At 28.6% G+C, this 19,954-nt stretch overlaps 1 protein-coding gene across 1 annotated transcript in view; it reads right to left on the reverse strand.

Annotated features, from left to right (window-relative positions):
- Positions 1-1,053: 1,053 nt before the first annotated feature.
- The window catches only part of LOC107169535 (uncharacterized), a 101,642-nt gene continuing 82,741 nt past the window's right edge, over positions 1,054-19,954 (reverse strand). The window contains exons 8-15 of the mRNA XM_089226592.1: positions 12,685-12,882; positions 8,114-8,212; positions 7,942-8,040; positions 7,717-7,815; positions 6,916-7,011; positions 6,548-6,764; positions 5,288-5,416; positions 1,054-1,733 (exon numbers count right to left, since the gene is read on the reverse strand). Of these exons, the coding sequence (XP_089082718.1) occupies positions 1,654-1,733; positions 5,288-5,416; positions 6,548-6,764; positions 6,916-7,011; positions 7,717-7,815; positions 7,942-8,040; positions 8,114-8,212; positions 12,685-12,882 (1,017 nt within the window). The 3' untranslated portion in view covers positions 1,054-1,653. The remainder of the gene's footprint in view (positions 1,734-5,287; positions 5,417-6,547; positions 6,765-6,915; positions 7,012-7,716; positions 7,816-7,941; positions 8,041-8,113; positions 8,213-12,684; positions 12,883-19,954) is intronic.

A 19,954-nucleotide genomic window follows, 5' to 3' on the forward strand; every position in this document is an offset into this window, starting at 1 on the left:
AGCAAATTATGAGTTATTAAAAAAATTGAAATTAATATTTGTGGAAAAAATTTCAATGGGTACTCAAGCACCTGAATGTCCCGTCTACGTGGTATCTACGTGGATTCTCATTAATAATGTCGAGTTCCTCTTGAAAATAGATAATTGTAGATCGTGTTACGGAATAAACTAACGAAAACAACAAAAAAGGTCTTTCTCAAGACCAACAATGATGATTGAACAAAACAATACATTCCGACAGGTAAAAACCACACCTAGTAAAGGGAAACGGTAAAGCAACAGTGTGGTTTTGATCTGGTTGAACGAATAAACGCTGACCAATGAGCAATGGACTAGATTGTCGAAAAGGGTATAAATACCGGACGCTTTCGACAATCTAGTCACCCCCACTAGTAGAGGCATAAGCCTGGAATAGTTAACGGCATAGCCACCCCCCTCAAAGCAAAGCAAAAAAATCTAGTCAGTCCATTTCAAACCTTCAAACCGTCTACAAGCCAAATTCAAAACAAAAATTCCGTCGGAAGAGGACCCGGACCACGACACAGAACACTGCCGACGAGGTACGTGACCTGTGCCGCCTATACTCCGGGCCAACATATCACCAATCCCGACGCTTAATTAAGCTGTCCGACCCGAGCCAGGTTCATCGTCGGGGTACCGCTTAGTTAAGTTTGTACCGACGACGGCCGGCTCCCATCATACCCGATATTTTGTTATAATATACTGTGCATAAAATTATACCTAATTGTACAAATAGAGTCCGGTAGCTACCCGACTAATATCCAAGCGCCTCTGATTGTGTCGACTCACTCTTATTTAAGTCTGGTCGGCACAAATCGACGCTTTACTAAGCCCCAATATTGTTCGTGTATATACTTTTCAAAACATAGAAATAGAGACACCTGATTACAAAAAACAAAGTTTATCATTTATTCACGACACGGGCCGTCCATCAGGGCGAACCGTTTCAATCGTAACACAGAATTATCAAAACAGTTGCATCTTTGACGAGCCGATAGAATGCCAGAACAAAGAGACGACACGACTAAGCGAGTGTTAAACATAATAACTTCCATCATTTCCTCTTGAATTTTGAAGCACTTCGTTAACGCAAATGCATGCATAATAACTGGCGCGTATATAATATCTAAATCTATATCGGGTGCGATAATTTACAGACAGTAGAATAGTTTTTCGCAAAAATTAATTGAGCAACATAAGTCTGAAAAGTATTTTTAAAACGTTAAATATCATAATAATTATAATATAATATAGTATTGCTATTATTCACAGAGAATAAATGTGTATAAAATCACTTATATGTTTTTTTTTTACAAGTTCGTTGTGGATTATATAATAATATGCTATAATATTACATTATATATTATATATTATATTATCATATTATGTAATCAGTTACATCAAAAGTCGTGAGATAACATTATACAATCATGCGAACAATATAATAATATTATAACATATAGGTACAAATATAATATAATAACCGAGCCGAAATATTATAAACGACGAGCAATTTACAAGCTGTGGATGGGTACACTGTTCTTGTTCATAAGGTCGTTTTGGTAAATATAAACAAAAAAAAAAAAAAAAAAAAAACTGAGAATCAACAACAATAAAAATACGTGATTGTGTTCAAGAAACGACACAGGTTTTGTCGTCGGGTTTTTTCTCACTTTTTTCCTTCTGCCGCATTAACTTCTTGCAGATTGCATCTGAACATAACAAATATATTTTTTCAATACAAGCAAAAAATAAATATGTATAATATAGGTACACAGAAAAATACAGAACCAGAATAATGCGAATCGTAACAATTTATTTTAATGGTCATCATTATGTACCTATATTAATAGGTATATTATTCCGTCCAGACAAAAACCGACGGGATCGCGCATTCCGAATTTTTATGCAAATGACGTGTTTTATGGTCAACTGATTCTAGCGAGATAATTGAAAATTATTTCGAGCACGTGTACTAGCGTCGGTCGGTCATTAATTTTAAGAGCTGACCTCGTTGTATATAGGTAGATGTAGACATCGTATATATATTACAACATAATGTTATGATAGCAGTCCTGTGAAATTGTGGATGACTAGCAGCTAGTGGATATCCCCACTGAGCTCATACGGCTGACATTGAATTGAGCCCCGTAAATATTTTTGGGTTATCGGAATTGAGTCCAGCCAATATTGTTAGGTTGTTCGAGTTGAGTCCTATCAGTCTATTAGCGTTACCCAGCAGACACTACATGGATGTTGGCTGAGTAGTCTCCCAAAAATGTGTGCGATTGCTTACATTGTTTATAATAATAATGTTTTTAAATAATAGTAATTATGTGTGATATAATAATAATAATATGTTGAAATGCTTTAACATAAATATTCGAATCTTTCGTGGGCAACAGCAAAAATACAAGAAGAACATAATATGAATCTATCTTTTATATTATATACACATAGGAGACTACCCCTATACACTCATCAACGCTCAGGACAAACCGCTGGACAGATTTGGCTGAAATTTGGCATACAAATAATTATTATGACATAGACATCTGCTAAGAAAGGATTTTTGAAAATTCGATATCTAAAGGGGAAAATACGGGGTTGTAAGAATACAATAGTGGCGCCATCAGGCAAAATCAAATTGCAATATACAACATTAGTGTCAAAATATAAATATATATGTATTTTTTCCTGACTGTTAATCGCTGTTCACCGCTGTAAAGGTATCAATTATAAAATTGTGAATCATAACTACCTATTACTGTCGTTTGTTGGGAGAGTTGAAATGTTATCATCTTTAAACTCATTAGGTAAAATCTTCAAAAGCCGTGCAGAAATATCATCTACAGCTTTCATTTTTATAGCGTTACTTATTTTCTGTCTTATAATAAGTAGGTACAGGTAGTTATGATATTTCAATTATACGGACTCAATTCAAAGATATTCAGATAATAATCTCAAATCTTGACTTAAGTCCAACACATAAAAGTAGCATAGTATCATTTCAATTTCACAGGCACATACACCTTAACCCGCGTAACCGTAAAAAATGTTTTGAATTTAAAAATTCTAGCTACTATATTTATACCGCCAAGCGACCTTACGTCAGCAGTCTTTACTCTAAAATGTCAATATTAACGTTATTAACTTGATCAATTTTTGTTAAAAAAAAATTTTAATAATTTATTTCCCCAGATATATTTTAAGATACCAATATTAAAATTTAAAATATTTACAACAAACACGTATAATTAAAACAAAATTAGAATATCAAGTTATCTTCTTTAAGGATCTCTGTGGAATTGTTGTCTTGTTTTTTTTTTTTTTTTTGTTTATTTACATCAACTTCTAAAATTTTAATTATTAATTATGCAAGGAGTATTATTAATATTTAATTGTAAACAATATACCTATTGATGTAATCATTTACTTTTAATTTGTTGGCGGGGTATTAAATTTTATACGCTCTAGTGGCGGGGCTATACTAAACAAGTAACATTGCAATATTTTTATAACGCATAAATTGTTATTATTATAATGCCCTCCTATTCCCTTCAAATTTGGTTTGCCTTTCCTGAGTAGTTGACTTATTGATGTTATCATAATTATATACACGTCTATAATTTATGTTACAACGTAATTTGTGTACATGGCGGTGGTGTTCGGTACCTTGGAATAATTTAATATAATAATTATTATTTACGAGATAGCCGTGCAGAATCGCAACTCTTGTCAATTCCGTTATACGTCAGAGCGGCGATAATGTTCATGTGCCGATTTCTGTTTCGTCGTGTTTACATTATTCAATACAATATTTTATTAAAGCGCGGTAAGAAAATTCGACACCAGTAGGTACATGTACCGTCTTCATTTATCATTTAATACTCTGCGTAACCGTACTCTCATGAGCTAACCATACGCAGGAGGCAGGTACATATAATATTGATCATAGAATTGAAATTTTTATCAAAATCATTTTTTCCGTCCTATCGTTTACAAAAACAAAGAACTATGATTTTATATTTTGTGAACGGATTTTGATAGGGATGCAGGCATATTGCGTATAATTTGCGCCGCTATTAAGCATAGTTGATGGTATTATTTTTTTTTTTGCGATTGGATCTGCAGTTGTAGTTATATTATTATTATTGTTATTTCTACGCTTAAATTATTCATATTATCGAGTGACTGGAGTTTTTACATATCAATTTTAGATTATTGTACTATATATGAATACGTTTAACGATACCAAACGTGTTGCATAACGTTCCAAATAATTTACATTTAACGAAAAAAATCGTTCAAAGTTTACCCAGCTGGTAGCACAGCGTACCTATTGCATTAATCGTTAAACTTTCGAATCGTACGAATGTTAGGTGTGCACTTTATCTGATATAATATTATCGCACATGTTTATTCTAACTTATTTATTTTACACCGTAGCCAGAATTACTTAGTAGTATTAGTAACTTGAAAGCGCGGACCGACCGATGGAAAATCCATTATCCAAGTACTTTAAATTACTAAACACTCGCGGGACATTGTCCAAAATTAATAATTTAATAGAATGTACCTGCGGTATACTAAACGTTGTAATAGCTGATCAAATGTTATGTTTCAACTAGAAAAATATAGCAAAGACTTAGGTATCAAGGTCCACACTATAATTTATTACACGTATTTCCATTGGTACTATATTCACTATGCAGTATGTATATGTCACCTAGCCTGCATGTCGAATGTGCATGTGTGTGTGCTTACTATACAATATATAATATATGGAATTAATTACATTCATCAAATTTATACAGGATTCCTGAAAGTATGTATACATAAATAATGCAAAGGTATCAAATGCGCAGCACAACATGTATATACTCCAGTGTATCATATTATGAAATTTAGATTTTCTGGACTGAAACAAACACACAAACAAACAATTGAAATCGATTTTTGAAAATTAAAAATGGATTATGTATGAATAGTGCTAAGCAGTAAGCTCCATAGGTAGTTATACAAAATGTGTTTTCATAAACTATGTGACTATAACAATTATTTTTATTTTTATATATATTTTAATTATTCATATTACTTTATTTTTAGTTTTAGAGGAACTCCACCACTACCGTATTTGAGTATATTAAATGACGTTGATAACATTTTTCAGCCAAGTACATAATATAATTATTACCTATGCTTAATAATATGCTTTTCTAATATGAGATAGGGTATCTATTTGTATCGATATAAATAATGTTACCTGCTAGTGAATTCTTTTCGATCGTATTGAGACTATCGATGAGTTCTTCAATAGGGTCAAGATCGGGGCCCAAACTATCAACCCAAATTCTCAACACTCTATAACCGTGTTGTTTGTAACTGGACGGACCTGTAAACAAAATTTTATCGTCTATGAAGACTATCGTTTAAACATTTAAACAAAATAATATTACTACGTTGAAAATTGGTACTTGTTGCCTGCAGTGATCAAATGAAATAAAAATACCATATATTGTTAAATTTGCCGGATGTTCGAATGTTAACTATCCAGTAATTTGGATAAAATGACGTGAATAAGAATTCACCTACATCTAGTAAACATCCACATATAGGCAAAAGATTGAGCAGGGTTTTATCCAAAAAATAAATATACATACAATTCACGTGAAATAATCCATAATAACTCCACCGAAAATGCGATAAATGTTTAAAGAGTGATTCACCAAGTATGATCACCACTTTTTTTCTTTAATAAAGTAGTATTTTTTATTTGATTTTTGGAAATTTTAGATAAACCATATTATTTTCACAGGTTAATTAACAAAAGTTCCAATATTACGTATATTTTATATCTCCGTTAAAACATTTTTAAGTACAAACATTTTATTAACTAGGAAACTACTCATACGAGTTTTGAATTAGGTACATCAATTTTCAAAAAATTATTCTCTAAATAATTTAGAGTATAAAAATGAGATTCTCAATTGAAAAAAATGAATGTAATATCGCCACAGCACACTTCATGAGTTGTGCACAAAAATTCAGAAAATTGAAAATTGGCTGCGAGTACATTTAAAAATTTCCAAAAATCTGAATTTGAATGAATTTAAAAAATGGGCGAGATCATACTAGATGAATGTATAATATAGTGTATAGATTTACGCCTAGCTATTACTAATCATGTATTTAATATTTTAATTTCAGGTAGGTACACGGAAAAGTCAATATAAGAGCTGCATTTCCAAGAACTGCCAGTTATGAGAGAGTAAATTTCGATTACGCATAATCTCTCGTGGGAGGAAATATTCTTTATGCTAGGTACTATATAGTATGGGAATGGCTTTGTTTCCAATATTATTTACTTTTTTAAATACTTTTCGGAGTTGGCATATTCGGAATTTACGAGTACCTACGAATTTAGTTGTCTGTTCATAAAAATACATTTTGTAGTTATACTAATAAAATATTGTAGTTATGAAAAAAATTAAAATTAAAATAATCTAAACCATGCAAATATTACCTATATACTGGTGTTCGATCGCTTTGATTTGTTCGTCCGTGAAAGCCCATAAATGAGCCAACTTTTTCCATTCACCAGGACTCAGCTGTTTGTGGGATAATTTTCGTAGTATAATTTCTAGATTTTCGTCAGTCTCTTGCAGCGCTATCGAAACGTCCAAGTCTGGATTGCACTTCCATTTCCTCCGTTCTTCAGGAGTTTTTGGTCTAGTTCGTTTCTACGCACACATATAAACACCAGTTTAACCGTTAATAATATAATATACAGTGCATCCACGACGATTAATGATTTCGCTGTGACGTGTGAATAAACTGATCGCATTTTTATATTTTTATTTATTATTAGTTCATAACATAATATTTACGTACCTTGGGTGTGTATTCTAAACGAGCGGTTTTTATAATCATGTCCACGATAGCAGTGAAACTTCCTCTAGCTGCTATGTATAACGGCGTTTTGCCTCCCTGGGTCGAAAAAAAAATTTAGAACATCAATTACAAAATACTAGCCGTGAACCGATCCATCAATAATAATTGATGTCGCTGATAGGTATGCATATTTTTAATAAACTTTTGAGCACATTTTTTAATTTAAATATAAACAAATTTAAATAATAAATAGTAAAATAATAATTATATTAATAAATAAATGAACAATTTATATATTATTATATTATGTGGCATGCTTTATGATTGTGGTATACCTACGCGCATGATATTAAAAAATAACATAACCATACTGATTTAATTATTGTACTGATACTTTTTGAAGTATGCCTATATTGTCATGTAAAATTAATATACAGACAAATTTGTATGGCCCACCCGGGTAGAAAAGTTTTATTTAAATTTGTGTAAATTGTATTTCACTGTTAATATACATTATGCTTAACATGACGTATCGGTGTTGATAAAAAAAAAAAAAAAATAATAAATTTAATAATAAAATAAACTCCTATAGTGTCTCATAATATCAACAACACGACTTTATGATTGAAACTGCACTAGTACCTAAATTATAATTTATAATCCGATATTAATATATAAGACACAGCGATGTGACGTGTTATCAATTTATCATAAGTGAGATTGACTTCATAGGCTTTTATAACTTTTATAACTTTTATAACTTCATAGGAGATTTTAATAAACCAAGATACAAATATTTACCTGTTCGCGTTGTTCGATGTTGGCTCCGGCACTTAAAAGTAGTTTACAGATTTCCGAATATCCCTGTTCGGCAGCTATGTGAATCGGCGACTGCAACCTCTGCAACGCATCAAAATAATTGTGTTCATATTGTTGCACAGTCGATACAATAATAAAATATTATAATATGTCGACGGTTATGCCAACAAGCATGTCACGTCCTTACTCATTCACTCGTTCACTCACCGTGTTCAAGGCATTGAGATCGGCACCCTTGGCGATCAGTATTTCCGCGATCACGACATTGTTGGACAGACATGCCATATGCAAAGGCGTGTTTCCATTCTGTTAACATTTTGTTTTACAGTTATTACGATGATATTATATTTCGTTTTCCCACGCAAATTTTTGTATTTACTTTGCTCTGTCTGTCGATGTCACAATCGGCTGATAATAGCATTTCCACTATCCCCCGACATCCATGACTACTGGCTATGTGCAACGCAGTCAGTCCTTTCTAAATACGTCCAAAAACGATTCAATTAATAATCTCATTGAAAATAATATATATTATATGTGCACGTAGACCATGATGGATCATGTAATTATACTCATATTATATTAGCCAGTTACAATATAATGTAATGTGGTATTGCGGTATTATGTAAATTTGATACTTGAAAAGCAATTTAGTTGCGAATATTAATTTATTTTATTTTTTAATATTTTTAAACGTATTGAAAACTGAGGTTTTACACGAACTTATAAATTAATTCAAATAATATAGATGTCAGTTTATTTGCCAAATAGGTACTTAAACAGTGAAATTTATATTAACTTAATGAGGTCGTACACTCTATAATTTTAATAATCAGCAAAACTTTTGTCAAAGATAAAATATATTTATATATATTATTATACACGTAAAAAGGGTCATTCATTTTTACAAACTGTAAAGTGGCTTCGATGAGGACATATTTTATATTTTGAAATTTTTGTTGAAATATAATCTTATTTTTCAAAACCGTGCAATGTGTTGTATAGAATTAAACTGGTGTGAAAAACTAGAAAGCATCCTGAAAATAAAAATGTAGAAAGTATAAATGTATTACAAAAGGTTCGTCAATCATTTTGGTACAGTAATAAAACTATATACACCCATATGAAATGATATATATATACAATAAAAAGGTTTGACTAAAATAATGGCAGTGTAGGATTTGAAGCCTGAGGGGCTCAATGTGACAAGGTTATCGACGTTTCCTTTTTGATTCACACGCATTTTATGGATTTTTTTGTTTTGCCTTTTACTTTTCTTTTAAGGAGCATCATATATAAATTATTGAGTGAAAAATAGTTAATATCACACATTCATACATGACACAAAACGTAGCAAATAAAATTTGAAAATGAAGTAAAATATTTATAGGTAGGCCTATAATTTATATTATTATTATTGGCTCTCTAAAATTTTAGAAAGCATCGCCATGTAATTTGTACGGCTAATGTAATTTAAGCGGTTTTCTTTATAAACATTTTTCAAATGTATTTATGGTTTATCTAAATGTACTCTAAAGATAATCATGCGCACCATTGTTTTCTTTAAATCGAGGAAATATCTTACACTATGGTTATCAAAACATAAAACTTTTTATATAGGTACCTGTGTGTAAGTCGATAATAAATTACTCAGAAGTGAAAAAAAATTATCATCTAACAAACTATAATTTCAAATTATTATTTTTCAATGTACGCATTATATTTATAATACTATAATACAGACTGATTCATCACGACATCGTGTACGTTCACTACCTTTATTTTTCTTTAAAAATACTGCAGTTATTCCAATGAGATTATTTCTATTAATTAGGGAGCTTCCCTTGAAAATACAACAAACTTCTGTTTTTAAAATAAGAACTCCCATTTTCCATTTGTAAATTATTAGGTAATAATTTTTATAAAGATTTTAATATCTAAAGATAAAAATTCAAATTATTATTTTTTGAGTTACTTAACTTTGTGTCAAATAATAATTTAAGTATAATGGGTTTGGAAGATATGGGGGTTATGTAGAATTACTATTTAAATAGTAATCATTAATTAATCATAATTTGATAATTAAAAAAAATGTATGTTCAAGTATAATTAATTCTAGATTCAATATTATAATATTATACTTATATTTTCATACAATTATATTTTAGAACAATAATTATTATCTTTGATATAAAAATGTTAATAACTTAGAAACTGCTTGTTTGAATTTTAAATTTGGTATTTACAGGTACATCAATAAGTTCATACAAATTATCCACTAAATAATTCACGGTAAACACGATAATTCTCATTTACAAAACAGGATATTGTATCGTCACTTTTTATTCTAAGTGGTATCATATATCTCAAGAATTTGAAAATTATATGGTCAATTAGCATATACATATATATAAAATTAGAAAATATTAAAAATGTACTTTTTAAATTTATTATTATATTAATTGTTTAAAATTATAAAAAAAAACACTTTTTAAATATGTGCCATTGTACATATTGTACTTGCCTACTTGAAAAATGTAATTTATAATAATAATCAAAAAATATTTTAGTTTTTTGATATTCACTGAGATATAAATATATTATTTTTACAAAAACAATGTTTCAGGGTTTGCATTTTAAAAATGAAAACATTATATACCTACCTAATAATTTTTGTGATTAATTTCTTTCATTTATTACGGCGCTAGAAATCATAATTTTAAACAATCATCTGGACTTTTTTTTTCATAAAAATAATAATAACACTCGACAACTCAAAACAACACAATGGCATCAAAAATTGCAATAATTTCATATAAAGAAAAAGAACCTTAAAGTTATAGGTATATTGGATAATTTACGAGTTTTTCGTGTCCACATAACGCGATGTCTGGGAATACTACGCCACACTAGCCGTACCGTATATATGGCTGATAGTTTATTTTTGACGTTTTGCATCAAGTCGAAATATCTTATATTATATTTCAGATTGTTGATATTGACCCGTTTGGTATGAAACGAGTCGTATTCGAATTGATGACAGAATAATTTAAGGATTGTCCTCGGGGCAACACTCTACCGTTACGAAAATGATAACACCGAAAACCCACAGGACGGTGGTAACAATGCGATGTCGAGTTACGGTGGTGCTGAGAAAAATAAAATCCTATCGTCACGCGAATCCTTTCCAAATACGAATACTACGGTATAAGCTATAACTATAATAATAATAATATATAATATTAAGTTAAGGAACAGTCAAAGAATCGTATGAGTTTTTAAATTTGAAGTACCTACAATAATGATACAATTTTTTTTTTCACCAATTTTAACAATAGATTACCGTGATCATTTATTACACGCACAGTGGAAACGCTAAAATACAAAAAAAAATAATATTTTAATAATTTATTATATTATACTATACATCACATCGGTTCCATCAAAACCGAGTTTTAGGGCTTGTAACGATGTACGGACGGGTGTGCAATCCAGGAATACGATACCTGGTAATATAGTATAAATAGGTACCTATGCCAAATTTTTTAAACGTTACGTACCAAAATCTAACTGATTTTTTCGTCCGTTCCATTTAGTTATAAAAAAAATATTATATATATTATTGGTATGTATGAATATGATAAAAATTACGGTATTTTTATTTATTATTAAAACAAAATATAATTCCATAAATATTTTAAATTTTCACATGTCCACAACATTTTTTTTGCGTGCCACGGCTTTACTATCCCTGATATAACGTGTAATAACAATATGTTAACGATATATTACTCTGAACAGTCTGAAGCGTATTTTATTCTTTCGATGGGTTTTATGGCGCCGTAAAGAATAGTAATAATAATAATAATACTAGTCATATAATAATTATTAACAATTTTTATCGGCTCGAAAATACCACATTCCTATCGCGCAGAAAATAATATAATATTACAAAAATATTAATTATTAAATGAGGCACTTCTATACGCATCTGATTAGTATGCTTTCCCTACTAATAGAGGAAAAGTAAAATATTATATAATACGTAATAATAATAAATAGGTAACACAAAACAACTATAATAATAGCGTTTTCCACCATATTACACTGTTGCACCAAGGTGGTAGGTACTAGAACTGCAGTTCACTGATAATCGTCCTAGTGCGGGCTGGTGCAAGTGTGGATGAAACATAAAATCTATACTTATCACTGATATAATATAAAGATGATAAAATATTTATGAGGACCGCTACACCCGCATGTGTTGTCTCCGTCTTACATGGCGTAACATGACAAATTTTACGCTCAACAGATAACGTTTAGCTCCGTTAGCTTAACATTTAGAGTGACCTATTATGAAAATTAAAGGTACCATTGATATCGAGGGCTTCTCATTTGCTTTTTATTATTTTTAATTTTAAAGCCTATGAGAAGCTCTCGATAATAATTTCATTTTTAATTTTTAAAAAGAAATCATTTCACTCTAAATTTTAAACTAACGTAGCTAACCGTTATCTGCTGGGCGTAAAATTTGCTATGTTATGCACTTGTAAAATGGAGACAACATCTCGTGGATGTAGTGTCCTCTTAATGGTACTTATCGTGATAATGATAAGCTCTTGGAGCTCGTGCGATTATCATCGTACTGGGTGCAAACAACTGGCGCAGTATATTGAGGTGAAACATAAAAAAATCCACTCAGTGCATATTAATCTTGCCGATGGAACATAAAAATATGCACTGGTGCAGTCAGTGTAGTGTGGTGAAAAACTGTTGTAAATTATGTAAGAATTAAAATTCTATGAGAGTTAACAGCGATAGAACAACAACGTCAAACGAGGCTTATACTGCACACACCTAAACCTATGTTTGCAGGGCATCGGTTCAAGTGCTGTTTATCGTATTATTTAATAATATTCTTAGAAAGCGAAACATCGAATTATTTCTTACGCTATTTTCCAAGTTCGTCGGATTCCCCGCCTCCAATAACATTTGCACAACGAGCGTTTGTTTGTTTTCGACGGCCACGTGCAGCGGACTGTTCTGTTCTTCGTCCTTCGCCAGCATGTCTGCACCGTGCCCGAGTAAAAAGTCAACCACGTCGACGTGGCCCTTTTCGCACGCGGAATGCAGTGGTGTTCGCCCTTGCTATTAAGCATTGTTGTTTGAGCGTAACATGAAATAAAACAACACAATAATATATAATAATTAGGTTCATATATTTCAATATAATATTTTTTTTTGTTTTTTTTTTTTTTTTTAACCCTCTTATAATACATAAATACTTCATACCAATTTGGTATATATATATATAAATGAGTATAGTATCAATAAATCGTGATGTTATAAAAAAATATTCCAAACCATAAAGTATTCATAAAAATGGTAAATAAAATTTACATGGATATGATTATATGATAACTCCTTGTCATTATTGCGCAGGGATGTGTAATATCCAGGAAACAAAATATGAATTGTTAACATCGGCATACAAATGCGGTGGGAAGATATAATATTTCCATTCCTCTCTTTATTCCCTTGCGTCATAATGTCATGGAACAAAACTGTTTGTTAAAATTTTATTTTGTTTAATGCACACCGTGCTCGTTAAAAATGTATTGATGTATTAAACATACGATAACAATTAAATATCATTTATTTTAGACATTTCAATCGCGGCTTATTTCTCAATTAATATTTTTATTTATTTTTCTAATCATTCACTGATGGTTAAAACACAAAAAACTATAATTTTTCTACATCCAATGATGATGTAGTGGATTACTGTGACAAAACACATAACAGTAAATTGGTTTGATTCAGTTATGTACTTTAAACAGTTCAATCGACAAAATCATATTTCCACTTGGATGAACCTATTTTATTTCAACTTTGTATTCTAAAAACGCAGTCCTTACAGCATAAAAAGAGTTTTTTTATTTATAAAACCTGTACAGAGTAGGTATATAGGCGTATGATTTGATCCCGTGATTTCATTTTATAGCATTATAGCCAGATTTTTTTTTTTTTTTAGAAATATATCATCATACATTTTTTTTGGATGTACCTAGAAGTTATTGTAATTTTGTTACACATGAGTATTTTTAATAATAATGTGCTCATTACATTTACCGATTTCAAACCACTAAAAGTCTAAAACTGTAATACAAATTCCATTATGAGGTCATGGGCCAAGTGGGTTTGGGTTATTCAGTTATTGCTCTATTATTTTGAGGAATTGACGTTTTTAGTGTCTAAGCTTTGAGTTGGAAGTGTATAAAACGGGTTTTCGTGGAATTGTAAAGTAATTATTTTGAATATGAGCGAATTCTGAAATTGTAACTGACTAGAATATTGTGTGATTTTTAAATTATTTAAATATCAAATATATTATTTTATACCAGAAACTTTTGATATATATATATATAGATGCCGTTACGTTATTCAACAACTGTCATCGTATTTTTCATTCAACTTGCAATTTAATTTCTGTGACTAAACGGATGAATGGGGTTTTCACTGAGCAGGTATATTACCTACTGTGAATATGTCAACTTAAAATTATATATAAGGTTCAAACCTACTTATAAAGTCTGATGTAGTTTGGTAAAATACTTATACCAATGTTGTGGATCAATTACCTACTAACTAAATATCGACATGTCGGTCACGAAAGACTGTCGACGCTCACGACAACGGCTGACAACCAACAACATACAAATATAATTATATATAAAAAGAAAAGAAATATTAATTTGAACTCAGTTGAACTCAGGCCAACCTTTATGCGCTGTTTTTATGCATTTATACTTTTTTACGATTTATTAATTATCTAAATGTTGATCAAACTAAAATTTGTTTTACAAATGTTTTATAAGGCTACACAGACCACAATAGTGATAATATTTTATCATTAAAAATTAGATATTTAATCATCAATCAATTTTATTTCATTATAGTCAAGTTCATCGTTGTTTTATAACAAAATATTTTTCAAGTGAAATTGTATTATGACTAGACTTTAGTGAATATGGTTGGAAAAATAATAATGTTAAAATGTGCTCATATTATCTAAACAGCAATGTGGTCTGCCATAGAGGTAAACAAGTAATTTTAAAACTGATAACGTTATATTATCGTCTGTCAGTAAAAATAATTTTTTTTATCATAGTAATCTAATAATTTTTATTGTAGTCTATTTCTATTACATGTACTGACTACTCATAGTATGGGGTGATGATGATTTTTGAAGGAAGTCAATTAAATATTAAATAAAAATATTAAGTGATTAAACTAAAGTAGGTATAAGAACAATTTGAAAATGCATATTGATGAAAATAATTAAACCCCTCGAATCCGTTCTTACCTTAACTTAAAATGCATTAAAAAACTATGTATAACGTACCAATCAAAAAACCCTAGCAAAGGCTTTGCTACAAAGCCATGTCACTGGGTAAACTATATATAATACTTTTAATACTTGCATGTTTTCATATTGTTATTTGATAAATTTGAAAATTTAACCATAAATTTAAAATACGCAGTTATTACATGCCTAGACAATATTATATAATAAATTATGACATTAGTATGTCTTATGAACAAATAACGTCATGCTCGCGTATACAAGACGGTATTGTTATAACTGAATTGGTGGATAAACATTTAAAATATGTATAGGCACTTAAAAAATAAAATTCCATATTATATAAAACCACAAAACCATTAGGCTATTAAATGTATCGAGTATCAAGATGTGACTAAGATTTAAACAAGCGATAGCCTAAATGTAAGGCTAATCGCATCTTATTGTTTCTATTTTACAACGGAGAGAAACTTTAAAAGGTTGATCAGAACGTTGTAATTTGTTAGTATTGACCGTACAAATTAGTTACATCCATATGTGAAGTGAGGTGTGTGTACGATATATACATATATATACGCAGTTTAAATTGTGTTCGAAATCGGTTACTAAAGGTAATATTGACCTGCATTTATTTTTATTTTGCGTTAATGAAGTATTTTACGATAAATATTCATAAAGCTATTTTGAACTTTCTAATCACGTTACTGTTATACATATATATATAGGGTGTAATAGAAATACCTGACAAATGAAAAATACAAATTTGATACTATAGTTAAACGAATGAAAAAATTATGCAAATTTAAAATTAAATGGATTGTAAATAATTTAAGATTTTCTTATGTCTGAAAATTCCTCCAAAAAATGTAGAAAAAAGTTATTACGTTTCAAATAAATTTACATAAAAAAATTATTGATATTTTAAAACTTTTTAATAATAAACTATTTGGTTGAAATAAATGTTTTTATCGTTAACGTTTTTCTATAAACTAGATTTAAAAATCAGTTTCTAAGAGTTTTTCCAAAAGAAAAAAAAATGTAGGTAGGTATTACGATTTAATTTAATTTTTATTTTCAGTACTAAAAATGAAAACAAATAATTTTATACTTTAATGGTTAGCGAGAGCGTTATTAATAATTACATACAAAAAAATGTATGGTATCAATTAGAAAAAAAGTTATTTCATTTATCAGTTCATCTTCATTCTATTACATCTTGTATATAATATAATATATAAAGACAAATATATGTATTTGTATGTATTATAAACTATGGATATATATATATATATTATTTCTGTTTTTAATATTTGTTCGAACTGTATTTTAATTGAAATGAATAATGAAACGTATCGATATTTTTAAGATTTTAAGTCGTAAAAAATCTAAAACAATCTTTTTTTAATAATTGTTGAAACTTTTGAATTTCAGGAGGGATAAAGAAGCTTATTGCATATTTTATAAACGACAAAAAATTACACCATATGAGTAAACATAGCAGCGAAAACTAAAGAAATGCTCTGGAGTCGAGAAAATATAATATAATTACATTTGGGAATATTCTGACAATGTCCAACAACATGCCAACATTTTTTTTTTTTTTTTTTTTATATTTGAAAGTAGGCTACCAAAATTATGTTGCCAACTTTATTAGGATATCAATGTCACCAATTTATACTACCACACATATTGGAAATTTTATAATATAATCGATAAATCGTTAATATAATTTCATTATGCATATTTTTTACTGTAACGAGTTTAAATGTTTAATTATTTATATTATGCTATCACCAGACATTGTACGTATTCATTTAATTGATTTTCACATGTAGATACATAATATATATATTTAACGTTGTTGACAAAGAATTTATTATTCACTTTCATAAAATTCTGAAAATATAATATTTGCATCAATAGTAATACTATTAAATGATTTAAAAAGTCATAATAAATTTATAATTTTTGCTATATTAACGGAATAAATAAAACTAGCATGATGTTGAGTAGTATTAATAGACGTACTCAAATGAATTAATTGATAATTGTTTTTTACAAAGGTAGTTAAAATGATGAAAAAAATGTATACGAGTAAGGTAAGTTGACATTGAACGAAAACAATAAGGTTAAGCAGGCATATTATTTCTTTAAATGAACTGAAAAATTTGTTACAATCAATTTTTTATTTATTTAAAAACTGATAAAAAATTAACTTTTAACAATAGTTAATATCTATCTTTGCTTTTTAATAAATAATAAGTAAGAATAATTGCTTAGTATCTATACTTAGTTATGAAATGTGTGTATTGCATATTGTGTGATTGTATTATACTGTAATAATACATCTTAATATGATTTATTGTCAAATATCCTTATATATAGATAATTTTAGGCTAAGAATATATTATATTTAAAATAATAATAATAAAAATATGATTCATAAAAACCGATAATACAGCATTTAAAATGAATATTTTTGAATTATTCAAAGTAGTATTATAATGATTTGAAAAATATAGTTATATATTATTCATAAGGATACAAATTAATGTACGTTTGCACAGGAACTACTGAACCAATTGGTATCAAATTTTGCAAATATTGCTTGAGAATTGGCCAAAAGTGTTATTTACTTAGTTTTTCAATCCATATGAGAATTGGCTCACAAATAACAAATATTTTTTTTTTAAGTAGATATATCAACCACGTGTTGTTATGTGATTGTTTAAAGTAAAATAAATTAATATTTTTTAAATGGTTTGCTATTCGAATGTTAAATAAAACACTATCATATTATTATTATTATTATTATTATTATTATATTATATAATAATAATATCCGTATAATTGTATCTTATAGACTCAATAACCACTTAACCAAAATAGTACTCTACCTCATATTTGCTATTTTTTTTTGCCAGAGTTAAGTCAAGTTGCACAACTAGTAATATTTTATAGATATTCTAACGTCAGTGTTCTGGTGTTCAATGTTTTAATTACACGGTCTGCTGATAAAATATTAACCGATTATATTGTAATGTCATCAAATATAAATTACTTTAATACACTAAATTAAATTAACAATTTTCTTTTTGTATCTCTATCAAAAATTGTCAGGGATTAGTAGATGTATGAGATAAAATAAATTCCCAACTATAAGAATAAAACTCTAGGTTATAGGTCTTATGGTATAATATAATAATTAAAAAAATACACCAATTTATAATATTGCAAAAACTTACCTAAATACTAAATATTAGTAATGGAAATGATAGTTAAAGATAATTATATCATGACTTGGAACTCGTAAAAACGCTCCTATACATATTATATTGTGGAGTAGTAAAAAGCTACTATGTATTAAAACAACTATTTATATTATGTGTTTGACCTTTATAATAGTTATTTGTAGGTGTACTATCTGTTTTTATTTTTTATAAATGTTAATGACAGTGTTTTGTTACTATGCCCAGTTGATCACACACACACACACACATATATATATATAATTATATATATACATGACAAAAACTATTAATTACATGACACAGATATTATGTTGTTGGTTTTTGTCTTAGTTTCAGGCACTTTCGACATTTTTAAAAGCTCAAGTTGTGTTATTTATTTGTAATTGTTTTGTACACTTATTTGTACATTCTTCTTGTATATTTTTTTTCTGTTATTAATATAAATACAAAATATTTGATTATTAAACTTGATAACATTGACATAACTATACGAAATAATTATAAGTTATAACCACTAACAGTCCAGTCGTATAGATATATCAATTAAATTGTTAAATTAGTTACAATTTATGATAATCTTACGAAGCCAGCAGAAATCCTAATTACACATCATAACAAAACTAGGGTCATTATACAGCATATCAAACAGGACGACCACTTTAAATTGTTTCATCTATGCTATTATAAACGGTCCCAATTGTAGCTTAAATGGAATCTATTTTAACATAATAATATAATATTAAATCACTATACGATTAAAGTAACATAAGTTCTTCTGTATAGTCTTTGACGTAAACGCTTAGTTTGTTATGGCTTATTTATATTTTAGAAGAAAAATAACATAAGCCAAATAAAATAAATATATAAAAAGTATGAACACTATAATTTATGATTTAATGTATTATAGAGAAGATTTTTTTACTTAACTAATTTAAATGCGTTTTAATTTTTTTTTTCCGTTTTAGAATTTAAATCTATAATAATAAAACATAAATATATATATATAATATGTATATATTTTTCTAGAATTCTAATCTACAATGGGTATTATACTATAATGATGTTAAACAATAGTTTTTTTAAACATTTCCAGGCTGTATCATGATTTTTGTTTTTTTGAAACATTGAAAGTAGTGTAATAATATTTGTTTTAAATTACATTCAATAATTCCATATCAGAATAGTTTTATTAGGTAACTACATTATAGTACCATTGATTTTCTATTAGAGTTAAAATCTTATCATTATTCAAACAATTTTCAATTGGAAACTTCTCAAGTCAATTTTGAAGTACTTAACGTTATTCGAAGAGAACATTTCTTGATAAGCATTTAAATTTGAATGACGTCATACAACCTCGACATTGTCAGGTTCGCATTACATGAGTGACACCCAAAATAATGGCGTACATTGTTCTACTAATTCTCTATTTTCTTATGTTGTGGTAAGGTAGGCGTTTTCTGTTACGAGATTTATAATTAGTCAACCCTTCGTTTTATACGACTAGCAGTCCAAAGGGTGTCATTCATTACTTGCGGCAATAGATCATATTACTTTCTCCTCATTTCTCAGCTTCTATTTGCCGCCATTCATTTTCATCTCT

The sequence above is a fragment of the Diuraphis noxia genome, unplaced genomic scaffold, assembly GCF_037042655.1.
Source record: "Diuraphis noxia isolate RWA-SAM2 unplaced genomic scaffold, SU_Dnox_SAM2 contig0004, whole genome shotgun sequence".
In the NCBI taxonomy this organism is placed as follows: Eukaryota; Metazoa; Arthropoda; class Insecta; order Hemiptera; family Aphididae; genus Diuraphis; species Diuraphis noxia.